At 42.0% G+C, this 21,736-nt stretch overlaps 1 protein-coding gene across 1 annotated transcript; it reads right to left on the reverse strand.

The window, feature by feature from the left end:
• Window positions 1-235: 235 nt before the first annotated feature.
• LOC109901766 (single-minded homolog 1-A-like) lies at window positions 236-21,503 on the reverse strand. The gene is made up of 11 exons (XM_031787503.1): window positions 20,914-21,503; window positions 15,330-15,412; window positions 14,402-14,491; window positions 14,161-14,269; window positions 13,967-14,052; window positions 13,430-13,629; window positions 13,080-13,186; window positions 9,884-10,031; window positions 4,101-4,266; window positions 3,404-3,830; window positions 236-3,067 (listed from the first exon to the last, which is right to left on the reverse strand). Exons 1-11 carry the CDS (start codon window positions 21,086-21,088, stop codon window positions 2,313-2,315), a joined length of 2,346 nt encoding a protein of 781 aa, XP_031643363.1. The 5' UTR covers window positions 21,089-21,503; the 3' UTR covers window positions 236-2,312.
• Window positions 21,504-21,736: the final 233 nt, after the last annotated feature.

The following is a 21,736-nucleotide window of genomic DNA, read 5'->3' on the forward strand; positions in this document are numbered from 1 at the left end:
TCAGTCTTTTTTGTGTATAATTAGCTAGTCAGAATGCAATACTTTTATTTTTATGGGTAAATGTAACAGTAAATATACAGTTTCATGTTGTCTAATAGACTTTTTTTCTTATATGTTTTTCAACATCTATAGCCAATATAAGTTAATTATTGCATTGACACTCAAATGCTTACAGTAGCCTACAATATAAATCACCCGTCAATTATGAGTCATTTGTTCTTTGCAAAAAGTGTTCTGTTTATTTAATTTTTTCATAGAATTTGTTTCAATCAAAACACACTCATATGCAAGCAGACTGTTTTGATTGCAACTATACTTCAAAATCCTAAATAAACATTCACTAAATAAATACAACTTTTCCCCTGTGCTTCAAAGTGGTGTCTTTTTCTGAGCATATTTACATCATAAATAACTTTGGAGAAGCACAATTCAGAAAACTAACAAATCCAAACGTATAAATATAAGAGATATGGTAACCACATTTACAATAGAATCCAAGGGAACGTTTGAAATGTGTCACACTGCCTACAAAACAGTATAATAAACATGATATGAAGGTTGTCACAAGCGTTAGTGAAAGGTAATGCAAGCATTAGCATGATCAGATGTGATGATGATTTAGGCTGTCTAATCGAATACCCAACTGGTTGGATTGCATATTGCTGCATGTATCATGATTTTGTGAAAACATCTCATGAATTGTCATATAACTCATTATTATGGTACTAATAACTAACGTCATGTTGGTACAAGCAAGCGTTGCCATGGCATCGTTCTGTAGTATTAGACAGAAAGTGACCTAACCGCTCTCCTAAACACTGTACTATCAACCACAGCAGACACAACCTCTCCATTTCACCTCTCTTGATATTTCCTTCATCTCATCAAAAGTTCAATAAACAATGAGCATCTCTTTCCCCTTGTTGACAATTTAACACGACATGCTTCGGAGATACACACATGCTCAACCTTATAAGTATGCTAACTCCCACCTCAGCCATGTTAGCATGCTAGCTCTCATGTCAGCCGTGTTAGCATGCTAACTCTCACGTCAGCCGAGTTAGCATGCTAACTCTCGAGTCAACCGAGATAGCATGCTTACTCTCATGTCAGCCGAGTTAGCATGCTTACTCTCACCTCAGCCTTGTTAGCATGCTAACACCCACATCAGCTTTGTTAACATGCTAACTCCCACATCAGCTTGGTTAGCATGCTAACTCCCACCTCAGCGTTTACCACTACACCTGGCTAATAAGACAATCCACGTCATCATATTGACCCTTAGCCCCTCAGTAATCACACCTCAATAAGGTTGTTCATTAGAGGTTGTATATAATGTTGTTATCCTCACTGAGGTGACAGACCAAAGCACTAATAACTGTTGTTATACACACCAACAAGACATTTAGCCCAAGTAAAGCCTGCTACCTGACAGTCCAGGTGAACTACTGTATGTCTCCATGTAAATGTAGGCATATGTATCATCTCTTGCATGTATCCCTTAAATCCCCCCTTTGCTTTCTCTGAAAGTGTGGGTACACTTCCCTTAATCCATAGCTTACCTACTGGGGAGAACATAGATAGAATGAATTTGCATAATCATTGATGTCTGTGAATTGTTTTTGTGTCATTTTTGCTTCATATCTATACTGCACAACTTTAATCATAACTACTGGAAGTAGGGGTGCTGAGGGTGCTGCAGTACCCCCTGAATTATTATCACAAAAGTACTGCCCTGGGCCTTTACTAGTCCTGTATTAGCAGACAGATATAGCCGTCTGTAGCACGGACAAAAAACGATATCAATTTAACCAGGTCTAGTTGACTTTAACTCTAGAGTTGTGCTGTGATAAGAGGATTCTGACCACCAACACTAAAAAGTGCACTAACGTTGAACCCTTCCCGGTTACCTCAAAACATATCCACAAGCCTATCTTCAACCCTAGGGATGAGGTTCCCACAATGAAACTCCATTTCTGACAGTGCAAATGGAATAACGTAGCTCTGTAAAAACTAAAAGAAAAGGAAACACAAGAAGTAGGATAGGAAAAAAGTATTTTTGCTGGCTAAAATGCAGATGAGGCAGTTGAAGCTGGGCTATAGCATGGAGATTCCATGGATCTACAGTTTCTTCTTCATGAGTTTTAGTGAGAACCCGAAATGTCAGCCTATTCCCTATGTAGTGCATTACTTTTGACCAGAGCCCTATGCAGGCTTTGATCAAAAGTAGCGTGCAGGGAAATGGCACCCTATTCCCCTATGTAGGGAATAGGCTGACATTTTTTACTTTAGTGTTATTGGACAAGCAGGCGTTAGCTGCCGTTGGTGATGATGACGGAGGTCCCCTTGTGTCCCGGCCCCTGCTCTGCCTGCATGCGCAGGTGTGAAGTCACGTCGTAGTGGGTGGAGCCAGCGGAGGAACAGAAGTCCCTGAGGCTCTCGGGGTCATACAGGTGCTCCAGAGCGTAGCCCGTCAGGGAGTAGGTAGCAGCTTGCTTGTCCAGATAAGGCCTCCCCATTTGGGTTTGGGGGTGGGAAGGGTAGAGGGCCGGGGCAGGGGTAGGGGAGGAGGATGTGCAGGGGCCTGGACGGCCAAGCTGGTGGTGGAGGGGCTGGGAGAGAGGGGACAGGTCTGACTGTCCTGCCTGCTGGAGGTAGATTTTGGGCTTGGGGAGGTAGTGGTCAGACCCTGGGCTGCTGAGCCTGGAGAGAGGGGCAGGGCTTGATCCGGGGCTGATCACCTGACCCAGGTGACCCAGGCCACGGCACAACACACTCTGTAGCACCCCCTGGGTGTAGTCGGTGGTGAAGCAGGGGCCGGGGCCCTTCGGGAGGCCGTTGGCAGGCCCTAGAGGAGTGTCAGGGCCTGGGTGGAGCTTGCTGCGGTGCTGCAGACGATTCTCCTCCTCCTTGATCATCTGCTGCGTGGCTCGGATCAGGGTCTCGATCTTGCTCGGCTCCTGGGTGCTGGCCCGGAAGTAGTCTGCGTGGTAACGGTCCCCAGAGTCGCTGGCGGAGCCCCCGTCTGGCGAGCTGACCACACTGTCCTGGTCCCATTGGCCACGGTCTGTAGAGGGAGGGACAGGACACTGATCTTAGAGCCAACAGGAAGCTATATCCAGGGCTAAGCAGAGTTAGCAGCATGTTATCTTACGTGTTAAAACTAACCTGTGTTTTGCTGCTGACCTCTTCCATGTCACCATTGCAAAGAGGTTATAACCACAAGATTTTTTCCTGGTTAAATAAAGGTTAAATAAAGCAGAGGTGGGAGATCTGAAGTGTGAGCAGGTTTTTGCACCAACCCGAATCAAATATGTGTGTGTTTGAGCCTGCAACAGTGGAGTTCACCCATCTTCAGCCTCCTACAGTAATACAAGCTAAAGGGCCAGGGATAGGGACTTACTATGCAGACTGTGGATGGATGTGATGTGGGGCACGCTGCTCTCATATCCCTCTCCATTCTCCAGGGATGAGGTCTTGACCAGGGGCAGCACAGAGCAGGCAGCTCCCCACCACGCCTCTCTCCCACCCTGGGGAGCACCCAGGAAGTACCTCCCTGCCTCACAGCGGCCCCGCTCGCACGTCTGCTTGTGGCCGTGTGTGTCGAGGTGGGAGTGGCTGTTGCTGGGGGTGTGGTGGTGGTGTTGCTCCTCAGTGATTGGGAGGCTGTAGCAGAGGGGACGTGGCTCGGAGAACTGCCTGTAGGCACAGGAGGTGCCAAGCCCCTCCCCCTGCTCCAGCAGCTGAGGGGAAGCGGAGTCTGTGAGGGGAGATCCTGCCCAAGGGCTATCCTGGTCCGACTCTGAACGCTCGGCCTGGAAACCAGCGTACTGCAGAGACAGAGAGAAAGGGAGAGTGCGCGAGAGAAAGGGAGAGTGCGCGAGAGAGAGGGAGAGAGCGCGAGAGAGAGGGAGAGAGACAGACAGGGCGAGAGAGAGGAGAAATATGAGACATTACCTAGGTAATCAAGAAGTGATACATCAGGTATAAACCACCTCCCATCACTGATAGATCATGCAGTATCCTGGCTCAAATAGAGAGAGTTGCCTCTGTGTAGGATGTGTACAGGACCAGTGCTTTATGTTCCTATAGAGCCTCACCTGGGTGTAGGGGGAGAGTCGAGCCTTGGCTTTGGCTCGGGACACTCTGCTCTTGGGTGCTCTGCGGTTCTCAGTGAGGCTGGTGGGAGCACTGCTGAAGGGGACAGAGGGCTTGGTGTCTGTCACCTGGTCCAGAGACAGCTGGAGTCCTTTATACTCAGTATCCCTGCAGAAACATACACATACAGTATGTACTGTAGATCATGTAGATCATAGGTTTATACAACCCTGTTCCTGGAGAGCTACCTTCCTGTAGGTTTTCTCTCCAACCCCAGCTGTAACTAACCTGGTTCAGCTTATCAATCAAGAGTGCTAGATTAGGGTTGGAGTGAAAACCTACAGGATGATAGCTCTCCAGGAACAGGGTTGGAGAGCCCTGATGTAGATACACAGATATATTCCTGATTTAACTGTGTTAGGATTACATAAAGACCATCATTAAACAAGACAAGGCAGCTCCAATGTTACGACTGTTTATCCAAGTGTGGCTTGTCTACCTGGGTATTTTATTTTTTTCACTCTCAGTGTGCATGTACCCAATAACATCTGTCTGGTAATTAAAGCATGGCGTGTGTATGTGTGTGTGTGGTGTGTGTGTGTGTGTGTGTGTGTGTGTGTGTGTGTGTGTGTGTGTGTGTGTGTGTGTGTGTGTGTGTGTGTGTGTGTGTGTGTGTGTGTGTGTGTGTGTGTGTGTGTGTGTGTGTGTGTGTGTGTCAAAGCTCGTAGAGGGGCACAGACAGCAGACTGACCCCAGAGAGAGGATGTCTGGGCTGTGGGTTCATACTGAGGCAGGGGAGAGACATGGAAAGAGTGAGTGAGTGAGTGAGTGAGTGAGTGAGTGAGTGAGTGAGTGAGTGAGTGAGTGAGTGAGAGCGGGGTAGAGAGGCTTTTGGAAGGACTTGTTTCTCCATCAGGATTGTAACATGGCCTTTAACAAACATACAACAGAGGGGAGGCTGTCCGTTCAAATACACATGCGATTAAGGGCTAAACCAAGCCCACAGGCTAAACCAAGCCCACGGGCTAAACTAAGCCCACGGGCTAAACCAAGCCCACAGGCTAAACCAAGTCTACGGGCTAAACCAAGCCCACAGGCTAAACCAAGCCCACGGGCTAAACCAAGCCCATGGGCTAAACCAAGCCCACGGGCTAAACCAAGCCCATGGGCTAAACCAAGCCCACAGGCTAAACCAAGCCCACGGGAACACCATGCCAGGAGACAGTACTTGGACATGGAAATTGATTTCTCTGTTAAGCAGGGGTGGACTGGCCAGCTGGCATTTCAGGCAAATGCCAGATGGGCTGGTACATAAGCATTATCTGGCTAATAATGTGCCATCAAGGGGGAAAATGGGCAGGTGTAGGGGCCTCAAGGAAGAAAATGGGCCAGTGTGTTAGAAATGCCAGGGCCGATTTCAGGTCCCAGTCCTCCCCGTATGGATTCTGTTCACTATGATGAATCAAGTTGGAGAAGATGGATGGAAAAATCTGGACATGGTTTACTCTGGCCAAACACTGATCCATCCTCCACACACACACACATAAACAAACACACACACCCCAAGCATGTGCACATGCTCACTCGCACACAGAGACATTTACAGGTACATGCACATGCACACACACACACACACACAATCTTTGATTTCTAAATCACACACAATCACAATCAAGAAGTACACGTTCCATACAAACACCATTAAAAACATAAAGAATAGTATTCTCATAGGATCAGGTCAGGTCACGCATTTCAGTCCATGACACACACACCAACTCCTTTATGTGATAAAGTGTTCGTGTCTCTCTGTAAACACAGAGTATTGCCTAAGAAAGGTCAGGGATCACAGTGACAGGCTCTGGCCAATAGGAAGGGACAGAAGGTGGAAGGGTTATCAGTACTAGCCAATAGGACGAGGCAGATAGGTTATCAGTACTAGTACACATAGAGGCAGTTCAACCAGAGGTGAACTCCTGTGTTCCCTACTAGCTGTGTGTTAATCAGTGTAGACTAGTACACCTCTACCTGCTACTGTGTGAATCACCCACCATTGCCTCTGATAACAACAGTGAGAAAGGGGCTGTGATTGTTCTCTGATGAACAGACTAAATCCCATGCCCCTCTCTCAGAAATTTAGGGGAAACAATGAACTCATTATTATCATTATTATTTCGCCTCAGACGGGACAGGAACACTTAGTGGATGACATTGTATCGTTATCTCTCTCTCTCTGCTAATGAACTGAGTTACTATGAATTCACTGACTGACTGATGCTATTCTCACAGATACGTTGAGGCAAAAAAACACGTTTGCACATAGTCTCATTACAGCTTAATGTATCACACAATAAAACATCTCAACAAGATCACAAGACGGTACTAATTGACTGTACAGTATGTGATTCAATAAAAATAAAGCAATTGTTTAAAAAAAAAGATCACATGGGGGGAATGAGAAATCTCCATCCAAACGTTAAACTCTCTACTCTCTCACCAAGCTGGCAGCCATAAACACTCCTCATCTTTATGGCCTATCAATTAAAACCTCATAAACACCGTTATGGATTTGGGGAGGGGGGTAGTCTGCGGCTGTGTATGTTGAGTAATTTCCTTCTTCTCTCCTCTGTACGGAGAAGCCTCTTCTGCCTCCTCTGGTTAATGGAGTGTTTTATGGGCCTAATTCATTTACTGAAACACTTTTACATCTGCAGCAATACACATTACACACAGCAGCACACCAGGAAATAGGCTAAATGTCCCATCCTAGAAGGCAGTGGCACCGTTTCCACAGACCTAACCGGAAGGTTACGGATGTTACAGTTGTAGGATCTTAATTTGAGCCAGTTTGCAACAGCAGGAAAATAATCCTGCAGAAACAGGAAATGTGAATTATTATGTGGAATATAATTATAAGATTTCTAAGTGGAAATTACAAACTTCAGAAGCCTTTTTAAACCTCAAATGCATGACAAGTTATACATTTCCTGCATTGTAGGAAAGTTCTCCTGCAACAAGGTGATCAAATTAAGATTCTACATCTGTACTGAGCCAATACTAATACACAGAACCAATAGAGCTTGACTCAGACTATATCTCTCTATATATATATATATATATATATATATATATATATATATATATATATATATATATATATTTGGACTGTTCGCGCATGGCGAGTGAAAAGAGGTTTGAACGTTTTGGTGACCTGTCCAGTGGAAAACTGGGTTGAAGCAAATTGTGTTGTTTATCAGTGCTCATGCATGATGGAGGCCCACACTTAGCTCAATACCACTGACTGAGAAAGACAGTCCACCAGATCTGGGTTCAAACTGTATTCGTTTTCTTTCTAATACTTAAGCTTGACTGTATTGAGGTTTGCCAAGGCCAATAGAGACAATGGAATAGTGCCAACAGTACACCCCCTTCTATCTGACACCTCGGGCCAGGTTGACTCAACCAAACAAATGAAAACTATAAGGAAGAAAAAAAAGACTTTGTGAACCCATGCCTGACTGAGACAGTTGACACAGTCTGCAGACAGACAGATGGACATGTTGTTCATTCCACAGACACCTTGCCAACTGACTTTCCCTTCCTGGGTGAGGGTTCCAAAGGTAACAGCCAAGTCCATAGACATGAATAAGATTTTGTAAACCTGACAACTCAATGACCTCTACACACAGACACCCACACTACTCAACACAATAACTATAATACACACAGACACCCACACTACTCAACACAATAACTATACTACACACAGACACCCACACTACTCAACACAATAACTATACTACACACAGACACCCACACTACTCAACACAATAACTATAATACACACAGACACCCACACTACTCAACACAATAACTATAATACACACAGACACCCACACTACTCAACACAATAACTATAATACACACAGACACCCACACTACTCAACACAATAACTATAATACACACAGACACCCACACTACTCAACACAATAACTATACTACACACAGACACCCACACTACTCAACACAATAACTATAATACACACAGACATCCACACTACTCAACACAATAACTATACTACACACAGACACCCGCACTACTCAACACAATAACTATAATACACACAGACACCCGCACTACTCAACACAATAACTATTCTACACACAGACATCCACACTTCTACACAATAACGATTCTACACACAGACATCCACACTTCTACACAATAACGATTCTACACACAGACATCCACACTTCTACACAATAACGATTCTACACACAGACATCCACACTACTACACAATAACGATTCTACACACAGACATCCACACTACTACACAATAACGATTCTACACACAGACATCCACACTACTACACAATAACGATTCTACACACAGACATCCACACTACTACACAATAACGATTCTACACACAGACATCCACACTTCTACACAATAATGATTCTACACACAGACATCCACACTACTCAACACAATAACGATTCTACACACAGACATCCACACTTCTACACAATAATGATTCTACACACAGACATCCACACTACTCAACACAATAACGATTCTACACACAGACATCCACACTACTACACAATAATGATTCTACACACAGACATCCACACTACTCAACACAATAACGATTCTACACACAGACATCCACACTACTCAACACAATAACTATTCTACACACAGACATCCACACTACTCAACACAATAACTATTCTACACACAGACATCCACACTACTCAACACAATAACTATTCTACACACAGACATCCACACTACTCAACACAAGAACTATTCTACACACAGACATCCACACTACTACACAATAACGATTCTACACACAGACATCCACACTACTACACAATAACGATTCTACACACAGACATCCACACTACTACACAATAACTATCCTACAGCAGAAGAAAGTGACCGTAAACAACTTTCAGTTTTTCAAGAAAATATGATTCTAATTGAAAACAGTGATAGAACACTGCATCCTTCCTGTCAGCTACTGTAAACTCTCACCCTATTAGTCAGAAAAATCTAACAGAACATTTCATCCTAACATCTACAGAACAACAAAAAACACAGTCGACAGGCTTTGATGAGACGAAAATACACAATTTCGTTCCACTATAAATGAGCTTAACAGATAAAAAGTCATTTTTACAATCCTGTCAAAACCTACCTTCAACAAACACCTCATCCACTACACTTAAGTCATTTAAGCAAATGAACAAAAAAACGTGTCATGTTTCTTATTAACCTCAAAATAAATATATTTCTTATTAACCTCTCGTTAATTGCTTTGCAGTGATGGCTTGTGTAAACCTCGATAATACTCATTATCTTATCAGAGAGGGAAACGACAGCTAAGCTGAGCTACAAAGAAGTCTGTGTGTGTGTGTGTGTGTGTGGTGCTGTGTAAAAACCTGAACAGGCTCAAGCCTGGCCTGACCCTCCCAGAGCCAGGAATCACATCAGACCAAACAAATCAAGGACAGATGTGACTGCTGATGTCTCTGCGGTGCTATGCCTCCCGATAGAAGATATAAGCATCCACTGAAGAAACACCAAACACCCTAGACCTACAGCACAGACAAACCAAAAGGGGTAGGCTATACACACTGTGGGACTAGCACACATATTATGACCCACTGATGTAGTGTTGGTCCTGTATGTCATCCACCAAGGATCACATAAGAAATAACTGTTGTACAATGGCTCTCATGTGTTGTCCTCTGGGGTTTTGCTGAGGTACCTACGTGAGGACGTAGTTGACACTGACGATACAGTGGGGTCTGGAGGAACGGCTGTTGTGTACGATGGTGGCATAGCTCTGGACCCAAACCCAGCCACCCTGCTTAGCCAGGAACCTATAGTACTTAGTGGTCACTTGGCCTTTCACCAGCACTGGGGAGACAGACAGACAGACAGACAGACAGACAGACAGACAGACAGACAGACAGACAGACAGACAGACAGACAGACAGACAGACAGACAGACAGACAGACAGACAGACAGACAGACAGACAGACAGACAGACAGACAGACAGACAGACAGACAGACAGACAGACAGACAGACAGACAGACAGACAGACAGACAGATAGACAGATAGAGACACAGAGACACAGAGACACAGAGACACAGAGACACAGAGACAAAGAGAGGGAGACACAGGGACAAAGAGAGGGAGACACAGACAAAGAGAGGGAGAGAGACAGAGACAAAGAGAGGGAGACACAGAGACAAAGAGAGGGAGACACAGAGGCAAAGAGAGGGAGAGAGACAGAGACAAAGAGAGGGAGACACAGAGACAAAGAGAGGGAGATACAGAGGCAAAGAGAGGGAGACACAGGGACAAAGAGAGGGAGACACAGACAAAGAGAGGGAGAGAGACAGAGACAAAGAGAGGGAGACACAGAGACAAAGAGAGGGAGACATAGAGGCAAAGAGAGGGGGAGAGAGAGAGACAGAGAGACAGAGACAAAGAGAAGGAGACAGAGACAAAGAGAGGGAGACACAGAGGCAAAGAGAGGGAGACACAGAGGCAAAGAGAGGGGGAGAGAGAGACAGAGAGACAGAGACAAAGAGAAGGAGACAGAGACAAAGAGAGGGGTAGAGAGAGAGACAGAGACAAAGAGAGGGAGACAGAGACAAAGAGAGGGGGAGAGAGAGACACAGAGACACAGAGACAGAGACACAGAGAGGGAGATACAGAGACAAAGAGAGGGAGACACAGGGACAAAGAGAGGGAGACACACAGACAAAGAGAGGGAGAGAGACAGAGACAAAGAGAGGGAGACACAGAGACAAAGAGAGGGAGACACAGAGGCAAAGAGAGGGGGAGAGAGAGAGACAGAGACAGAGACAAAGAGAAGGAGACAGAGACAAAGAGAGGGGTAGAGAGAGACAGAGACACAGAGACAAAGAGAGGGAGACAGAGACAAAGAGAGGGGGAGAGAGAGAGACAGAGACAGAGACACAGAGACAAAGAGAGAGAGACAGAGGGAGACACAGAGACAAAGAGATGGGGAGAGAGAGAGTTAGAGGGAAATTGCATTTCTTGTTTATATCATTGTTCAAAATATTGAAGCATTAATTAGTGGTCATGTATAACATAACGTATGATTGTAGTGCAACATGGATGTTGTTCAAAGTAGAACAGGTTATTATAATTACGCTGTCATATACACAAAATATATTAGAACTGATAAAACATAAAATATATATTTTATTTGTCAGATAATAATTTAGACTCTGGCGACGTGAAACCATAATATCAATCAGATAGTTCATAAAGCAATACAGGCACTTTGTTTCAGGTGATGTAAGCTAATATTAAAATACAATTACAGTGCATCCAGAAAGTATTCAGACCACTCGACTTTTTTCACATTTTGTTACGTTACATCCTTATTCTAAAATTTATCAAATAAAATATAAATCACAATACCCCATAATGACAAAATGAAAACAGGTTTTTAGATATTTTTGGGGGCGAATGTATTCAAAATAAGAAAGAGAAATACCTTATTTACATAAGAATTCAGACCCTTTGCTATGAGACTGTCACCTGTGCTCCCTCTCTGGCATCTAGGTCACCAGGCTGCTCGTTATACAACTTGATTGGAGTCCACATGTGGTAAATTCAACTGATTGTACATTATTTGGAAAGGCACACACCTGTCTATATAAAGTCCCACAGTAGCAGTATTGAAGGTCCCCAAGAACAGAGTGGCCTCCATCATTCTTAAATGGAAGAAGTTTGGAACCACCAAGACTCTTTCTGAGCTGGCCGCCCGGGAAAAACTGAGCAATCGGGGGGAAAGGGCCTTGGTCGGGGAGGTCACTAAGAACATGATGGTCACTCTGACAGAGCTCCAGAGTTTCTCTGTGGAGATGGGAGATCCTTCCAGAAGGACAACCATCTCTGCAGCACTCCACCAACCAAGCCTTTATGGTAGAGTGACCAGACAGAAGCCACTACTCAGTCAAAGGCACATGACAGCCCACTTAGAGTTGGCAAAAGACACCTAAAGACTCTCAGACTATGAGAAATAAGATTCTCTGGTCTGATGAAACCAAGATTGAACTCTTTGGCCTGAATGCGAGGTGTCATGTCTGGAGGAAACCTGGCACCATACCTAAAGTGAAACATGGTGGCGGAAGCATCATGCTGTGGGGATGTTTTTCAGCGGCAGGGACTGGGAGACTAGTCAGAATTGAGGGAAAGATGAACGGAGAAAAGTACAGAGAGATCCTTGATGAAAACCTGCTCCAGATCACTCAGGACTTCAGACTGGTGTGAAGGTTCACCTTCCAACAGGACAACGACCCTAAGCACACAGTCAAGACAACGCAGGAGTGGCTTCGGGACATGTCTCTGAATGTCCTTGAGTGGCCCAGCCAGAACCCGGACTTGAACCCGATCGAACATCTCTGGAGAGGCCTGAAAATATCTGTGCAGCAACGCTCCTCATCCAACCTGACAGAGCTTGAGAGGAACTGCAGAGAAGAATGGGAGAAGCCCCCCAAATAAAGGTGTGCCAAGCTGGTAACGTCATACCCCAGAAGACTTGAGGCTGTAATCGCTGCCAAAAGTGCCGCAACAAAGTACTGAGTAAAGGATCTGAATACTTACGTAAATATGATATCAGTTTTTTATTTTTAATACATTTGCAAATGTCTAAAAACCTATTTTTGCTTTGTCATTATGGGGTATTGTGTGTAGTTTGATGAGGGGGGAAAAGGTGGAAAAAGTCAGGGGTGTGAATACTTTCCGAATGCACTGTAAGTACATTATATATGTGTATAACATTAAGCACAGACAGTGGTGTTAGTTTTGTCTATTGTATTACTATTGCCACTACACTTTTAATATATCACAGATAGAAAATACTAGTTCTGAGGACTGGGAGATAGTAACTGTAGGAGAGCAAAACAAACCTAACTCACACAAGTGGTGTGCACATCTCAGGTGGAAGGAGTCACAGCTATGGACATGGTGATAGAGGGTCTTCTCTATAAGATCCTGGGGCTCATAGCCTGTCAGCTCAGCTACCCTGGGACACAGACAATATTAAATACACTCAGAATTACTGATACATGTGCATACAGAATGTACCCAATTTCCGCATCTTCCTCCTTATTTCAGAGGTGTATGACTACTCATGCATCTATGTAGTGTTTATGAAGACGTTATGAATGCTCAACAAAGCCGTTAGAAGTTGTTTCAAGTGGAGCCTTAAGTATTTGGAACCACTAAGCTTCTCCAGTGTGTGAGTGGTGTTAAATACTCTATTTACCTGGAGTCGAGGAAGATGAGCTTCATATCCAGGCTGGCTCTGAACATGAACATGTTGCTGTGTAGTTTGATTTCAGTGACAGCGCTAGGGGGTAGAGAGTGGCCCACCGCCACCAAGCCCACGTTCTGATAGCAGCCATCAAATGGAGACATGTCCAGGCTGTACTGACGGATCTTTAGGTACCCGCTGCAGTGGATCACCTGACAGAATTGTACACACAAATATGCATGTAGGCCTACAATACATAAGAATACACATATGGAAATATGTATTCAACCAGTTTAGAACTATTGCAAGAGATTTGTGTTATTATGGACTGCATGGCAATGGAGAGTTTCTAGCTGGGCTAACCTACAGTTTGATGGATTTTTCAAAAACCAACTGCAGTTTGCCAGAAAAGTTGAAAATATAGGCTTAATTTATAAAGATGATGTGCAAACTATCAAGAATTCGGTCACACAAGCAGTACAAACTGGAATGACTGACTATAAAATCTAACAACTTCGACATAGAGAAAGATGGCACCAACAGGCTTACCTTGTATCCACCACATGTCAGACCAGCATTTCTTTTCGCGAGGACGCATTTCATTCTCAAAAAGAATGAACGTTCCATTTCATATTCTTCAAAGACAGAGAGAAAACGCAATGAAAGACGACCATATAATGTAAATACCACGACACATGATTCAGTGCTCATTCAGTCACCATAGCACACACAGGCTACCATACCTTGGACAAAGTGCGAGTGGCAAGGTTGGTGAGCTGTCAGCACCGCTGTCATTTCGTCGTGGTCAGCGGGGTGGATGTACTCGTAAATACTATTTCCCGTCAGCTCTACCTGTAAAATACACGTTTAGTCATTGTTTTCAAGGAACGTAAAACATAGGACTATAGGCTATGTCTACCGTAGCACAAAGCACAATGATCGATTTAAATCGAATGCAAAATAAAGCAATCAGTAGCAGCGTACCTGTGATAAGCCCAAATGGACCGATGCTGTTTCAGATATGTACATTATTTTCCCGTCCGGAGCAACCACAAAAATGAACCCGTCCAACGTCTGAAAAATAAATGTAATGTACATATTAATTTGGTCCAACGTGGACAAAATGTGCGTAGACTTTTGCCTAGCTAGGCCTACATATTAATGTTACTATACAGGTTATTAGATCATTTAATTTATCATATTAATAATCAATCAATCTGTTGTCAATGCAAAATAAGGAAAATATCGGATACACGTCTATGACAGCATCGTAGCATAGTGTTTTTTTTATTGGTTGACTGTATCAAAAAGGTTGTTGCCAATTAGCATAATAATAATAATAACACAATTTACTTCATGTATCCAAATGATTTATATTGAAATTATTAATTATCTCGAACTTATCAATAGAAAAACACTAATAATGTATGCATACTTAATATTATTATGATCATTATGATCATTATTATAGTCTAGCACTATACTATACTAGGCCATGGTGCTCTTGCTGTGTTGCATTTAGTGTTGTTACGATCATGTAGGAACGAACCCTTGTAACTAGAGACGCTTGGAGGAGAGAAGAGAGGCGCAGCGCGTGACTATGAATGCGTTGAAGATATTTCCAGATTTATATCCACAAGAATGAGAGCAGCAGGAGGCGTTGTGAGGAAGAAAATCACTCTCCTTTTAAAACATGGATAACGGGCGACAACTGCTGCTGTCACGTGAGATAATGATAATAATAATAATGATAATAATATAATAAAAAAAATTATCATGCATACAGAATTTACAATAATAAAAACAAGTTTTCCATTCGACATTTTAAAAAAACCATTTCTATTATATTCCAAAGATAAAAATGGCGTTCATAATTCAAATAAGTCTGCACCTGTAGTATATGTGATCCCACCTGTAACAGATGTGATCCCAGCTCTCGCCCAACATTATCCAGAGATCTGGTCCGACTCACGTGGCCCCAGGACTCTCCCAGCCCTGCAACACACATAGGAAAATAAGTGAATATCAGTGAGTATTTTAGAATGAATGTACGTACATAAGTTATAATTAAAGCGACATAATAATCCTCATCATCATAATAACCAAACATGACAATAATAATCCTACATAGGCCCAATCAATATCCTAGAGAGGATGCCTTTGAGATGCAGACATTTTCGATGTAATTGTGTAAATGTAATAATATGGCTATCAGCGTTAAAATCAATGATAATATCATAATAATATTCACACTTGAAATAAATATAATGTTAGGGTCTATATTTAAAAACCTAATATTATTCGTTCAATTGAGCACACCTGAATTCACAGCGAACGAAAATATTTTCGCAATTAATGGACTGAAACAGGTTGGCAAGACATTGGACGTGCAAATCTCCTCCACCGCACACCCGAAGGAACCAACTAAACTCGATAAAGCAAATAAGAGTTGGTGTCCCCGGTAAACCACCGCGCAATCCCGATTGAAATGCAAATTCCATACGAAAACAAACACGCGCCAGTGCAAAGATCACAACAATGACAGAAACATTTCGCATTTTAATATTAACCAAAAATGCACTTCACGTTTACACAACGGAAACAAACAAATAACTCCTTAACCACAACTCAAATATGCAGCCTCTTCACTACAGGAGTTGGACCATTCAGCATCATTTGGAAAATCATATATTATTCAATAGACATTTATTACATCTAAATCTCTTAACTTTTGGCATTTCATATAATTCTAATGAATGACCATCACCGATAGACCTACTGGTGATAACGTAACGTGTAGAAGAAGCGGTTTGGGGGGTGGGGGGGTGGGGGAGTTAGGAACGTTTTTTTGTGTGTCAATCCGTCATGTTTTAAGGTAATTGCAATCAAGCGGGGCCATAGGTGGGTTTCCACTAGGTACCAAAGCCACAAAGTCTAAATTGGCTATATTGTAAAAATGTATGACATTTTTGTTTGTTTTTTTGGTCTTAATTTAAGGTTAGGGTTAGGCATAAGGTTAGCAGTGTGGTTATGATTAGGGTTAGATTTCAAATCAATTGAAAATAAAATTGCACAAATAGGCTGTGATAACTAGTCCCACCCCATAGCTGGGACTGTATGTTCCTCTCCGCGCCGTGGTAATCTGTGTGGAAGCTCGAGCTGGGGCCTTTAGGTTCTCGCACTTGACCTACCGCAGGGAATTAGGCTCTCTTCGACATCAACGCGCGCTTATGATAATCACTAAATTGGGCATTACATTCAGAAATAGGATCTAAAGATTCTCCTGCGACATGAAGTGGTCCAAGCTGAACAAAAGTAGGCCTACATTTCAAACAAAAGAGGCGTTAGCGACGACTCAAAGATGAGTCTGGAGAGCCCTGTCCTGAAAGAGTGTTCTATTGCTCGCATGCAGGGTTAGAAAATGTATTCGTCTCCTATAAAATTGCAGTTGGAAAAGATCCCAGTTTCTCTGAGCTCAATTTGTTATTTTGCTCACGTGCGCGTGCATAACAGATTTAGATCATTATTTACATGGGCCTCAGCTCTTAGAAGAAGCATAATACGTTTTGTAGGCCTACACACAAATATATCGTATTCCATTAGTTGTGCAGGTTTCAACGACGTATAAGAATATAAAACGCTTAAAAATATCCTTCCAAGAGATGGGATAGGCCTAATAATGTCCTATATTGGAATTATGATTCTAATATTGCATATTTGCGTATTGTTTGCTGTTATGGGTATCTATTGTCGAAACATTTTGTTGAACCAAATCAAATGTGAGGTGGCCCAAATACGCATTGTATGTCTGTTTGTGCTTTCGATTAATCTAACAGCGGCGGAAGACTTCAGCAAAACAAACGCATCAACACGTCTCTCCCGCTCTCTCTCTCTCTGATGTGACTTGTAATTCAACACCGTGGGACAACATAGGGTGGAGCGAAGGTTATTGGCCGCTCGCTGTCAATAACGGCCATAAAACACTCTCACCTCTATACATTGTCATATAATATTTTACGGGCGAATACTCAGAACATTTTCTTTGCAATAAACGCGGTCACTTTCCGGGCCTAATTCGACATTGTGTTATGTGCTTCAAGGCGATTTGTTTTGCAGCAGTGTGTGTGTTTGGACAGTCCTTTAAAACAGCAGAGGCTATTTAATGAGGTAAGCACATGGCTCCCAAAACGGATCGTAAAACGCATCAGTGACAGGACCCTCCTAAACTGAGTATACAGAAGATTCCCCCATACAGTCACTATCCCTTCCTCCCTGTGAGACTGTAGCTTAAATTATTCATCAGTTTATTTTACCATATGCTAGTGTTGGGAAAACGACCGCATGCTTTGTTTCCTTATCAAGTGTGGAAACGGTGAGCTGTAGCCTAATAAAATCCTGGAACGGTGATAAAAAAGGAATTAAGCATAGTCCTGTCATAATTTCCTCATCATTCCATTCACACAGACAAACGGTGACTGAAATGAGCTTCTGGTGAGAATGGATAGGCTACTAACGCTAGATAGACTATTTCTGGTTGACATTTTTTTCTACACTCGTCTTTTATTAATATTAAATAATAGGCGGGCCTATCTATAAGAAGCTTCAATTGATAGCCTATGATAGCCTATAGCCTACACTGTAACGCAAAACTCACATTTGAGGTATTATCAACAGTAAAAAATAAATAAACGTATCTTTGGAGCGCCAAAAACCTTTTCACCACTAGTAGGCTTATTGTTGTTTCTGGCTCATTAACATATTTTGAGGCGTGCCTTGTAAGAGGCTATATTTGTTGCACCTGTGAATGCTGTACCAATTTAACTTCTATGGTTATCATGGCTCATAAATTTAAAATGTATAGGGGACAGATTGGAGTGGCCTGATTTTGGTGATTTTCACTAGATGTAATCGAAAGCAGGGTCCTTTGGAGAAAGGATTGTTGACATATATTTTATATTTGTATGATTGAGAAATAATTCATTGAAGTTGGAATATATGACATTTTCGCCTTACCCAGGCCTCCTTTAAGACGCCATAATGTTTCATCTGTAGGGGCTACAAATAAAAGATTGGTTTCACATGAATATTTACCGCTTGCTCGGTGATATCAGCCATATTTTTCTTCTAAAAATGTATGACATAAATATATAATATTGAAAAATATAAAACATGAACGTTGAAAATATAGGCTACCATTTTGGATTTGGCTAATTTCTCTATATATTGCTGAACATAATATACTCTACAGGCTATCAAAGTTCCAGAGTGGGATCTCTGCTACTTTTAGAGTAATGATCCAATTTGCAAGTATTATCAATGAGTCAATGAGTGAAAATGTACTCAAAATGGTCGCCCTCTGTGGGTGATTTGCAGGATGAGCAATGATGCAAGTTAAAGGAGGGTTGTGATTGGTTACATTGCCTACTTTGTCAATTTCTCTGTATAAAATGGTCCATAAATTTAAAACTAGCAGAGATCCCACTCTGAAACTTTGATATGCCTGTAGAGTAGGTAGACCTATATTATGTTAAACCGTAGGCCTATATTGAAAAAAAGAATAGCCAAATCCAATTTTTCAATTGTTATAAATGAATGTAAGAAAATGGTTATTGAAATCAAAATAGTCCTAATATCACAGAGCAAGCAGTAAAGCTTCATGTGAAACCAATTTTAGTTTTGCAGCACCTACAGATGAAACATTATAGAGTATTAAAGGGTAGGACAACAATGTCACAAATATTCGAAATTCAAGTCTTTATTTCTCAATTATCCTTTAAGATACAAATGTCAAATTTATGTCAACAATTCTTCCTCCAAAGGACCCTTCTATGGATTCAATTTCGTGAAAATCCCCAAAATCATGGTATTTTTTTGTTTTTAGTACAGGAGGAATCCCCCAATACAAAGTAGGTTTATAGTGTAAATCAGATATGTGGACCTTGGACAACTCAGTAAAACATTGATGAAGATCCAATTAACAATAGACAATATATGACACTTGTCACAACAACGTCAAAACAACCAATCGCGTGTGCTTATAGAATTAGTCAATTAGTCAATTAGACTTTAGATGACATATGTTTAGTAGGCCTATTACCTGCAGTGTTCCACTTCTTATACTGACTGCATTAACATTATTGATAGGCTAATATCTACGGGTACGCCATAGACGCCCGTGCATGCGATGAATCGTTGATCACCTGCAACGTCATACATAGGTTAGGCCTATAGGCCTAAAAACAACATTCGACACATAGGGGGAATCGATCTTAAGCAAAATCCACAATCCATATACTCTCGTGCGTTTTTGTTGTTGTGTGTGTGTGTTAAGAGCCTAAGCTTGACAAGTCATTCTTGAGAAGTCGCTTCTCTTCTTTGCCTCAGTGTCACAAGGCCCCCCCATATGTTCGTAAGGATCAGACCGCTAGTCGCTCGGGTGACGCTAATTGGCGCGGCTCTGTAGCGGTCACGCAGAACAGGGGCCCGTTGAGACCGCGGGGAGAAGGTGGCAAATGACGGCTAATCGTCTTCCAGGGGCATCATGGTCGCCTGACTCTGAAAGGCTACTACACGTGTATAAATGTAAAAAGACACGCACAGTGTATTCTTCACAGACAAAGAGGTGTGTACAAAGGTCCATTTATGCGCGCACACTACTTATTTCACAGGACATTGTGTGCATAAAGTTGCCATCGTTAGGCTACTTAGGCATAAATCAAGTTTGTTTTGGAAAAACATTAGGGTTGATTCGGATTGAATAGATTCCAATGAAAAACATTTCTTAGTTCTAGTTAATAATATTGACACAATTTCATGGCCATAATTCGAAAGTCCTACAAAAGTTACCTTAAGTCGTATGGTATTTTGACCATCTCTCCGATTGCCTATATTTGACTATATATAACCAACTAATATATACAACTATTCCATATATCATCAGTATGGGAAATAACAGGTAAATAACAGTATTCCCTTCACGTGCAACAGTGGCGAGATTATTGAATGAAATTTAATTGGAGTAACTAACGAGTTATGTTGTGCAACATATAGCTTAATTTAGATTCATGTAGGCCTACACCTCTCCCATACGTAAACACAATAATTACTGTAGTCTTATTGATTCCCCAATGATTCGTGTAAATGAGGAGAAGTGGCAGCACAGGCGTTTTGCAGAATGAGAGCGGAATTAAAACGTTAATAACATGACATGATTCATCATTATAAGACATCATTATAATATAACAAATGCATATCAGTGTATAGATAAGGCAAAGTCATTGGATAATATGTGGCAATATTTGGAATTATTATTTTAATTATTATCCTTGCATCAGAACATGAATATCTAGCATCAAAACAAAAAGCATATCTGTGACACAAATAGAATATTAAACACACCAATAACACTTATGATAACATCAATATTGTTGGTTGTTATAATAGCCTAATAATAATCATCATAATATACATTTAATATAATAATATAATAACCTTACCTTCAGGAAAAACAATTCTCATTTTCAAGTAACTTGTTGTGAGTCGAATAATCGAAGCTTTATCAAGCTGAGACGTTATGGCAGAAGGTAAAGGCAATAGCTTGGCCAGCTCATAGAATTCACTATTTTCCTTTTCCCGTCGAGTCCGGGCAGCATTTTTCGATTTTTCTTTCATTTTCGAATAATTCTATTTTCCACGACCTGGGCGTGATTTCACCAAACAATAAAAGTCAGTCAATATACAGATCTCAATTCTAGATCATTGTACTGCTTTGACACACATGCCTTCTGTTTAATGCGCTGTCTCTTCAAAAGCACGAACTGTATTTCTCTGGCGCGGATACCTTGTGTGGTAGGTCAAGATAACACCGTAGCTGCTCGGTTCTCCTTCCTGACTAAATCCAGAAATACAATATGAACATTCCCATGTTACTTCCAGGATAGATTAAGCTGGCGAAGAAGGATCTGAGTATCCTGTATATTATGAGGAGTAATCGCCCATAGCGTCAGAATCACTGTACATGACGTCCGCTTGGGCCCAACATCTCTTTGATGAGTTCAGGTCCTTCACACCGTTTCCGAAGACATCATGTCCCTCTGAAAAAAATCACAATAATATGCGCGAATACATTAACACTATTAACCTAATACTGTTCAAGTAGGAATAGGCCTACTGATGTAAAATTGTAATTTGCACAAGTTCAATTGCACCAGATAGGCCTAGGTAAAATGTGAACATCACACTTGTGGTGACCATTGATTGCAATGCGCATTACACACCAATTAGGTTGGTTTACTAAACCTGAGTAATTAGCCTAGAGAC

Source organism: Oncorhynchus kisutch, linkage group LG2, assembly GCF_002021735.2.
Source record: "Oncorhynchus kisutch isolate 150728-3 linkage group LG2, Okis_V2, whole genome shotgun sequence".
NCBI lineage: Eukaryota > Metazoa > Chordata > Actinopteri > Salmoniformes > Salmonidae > Oncorhynchus > Oncorhynchus kisutch.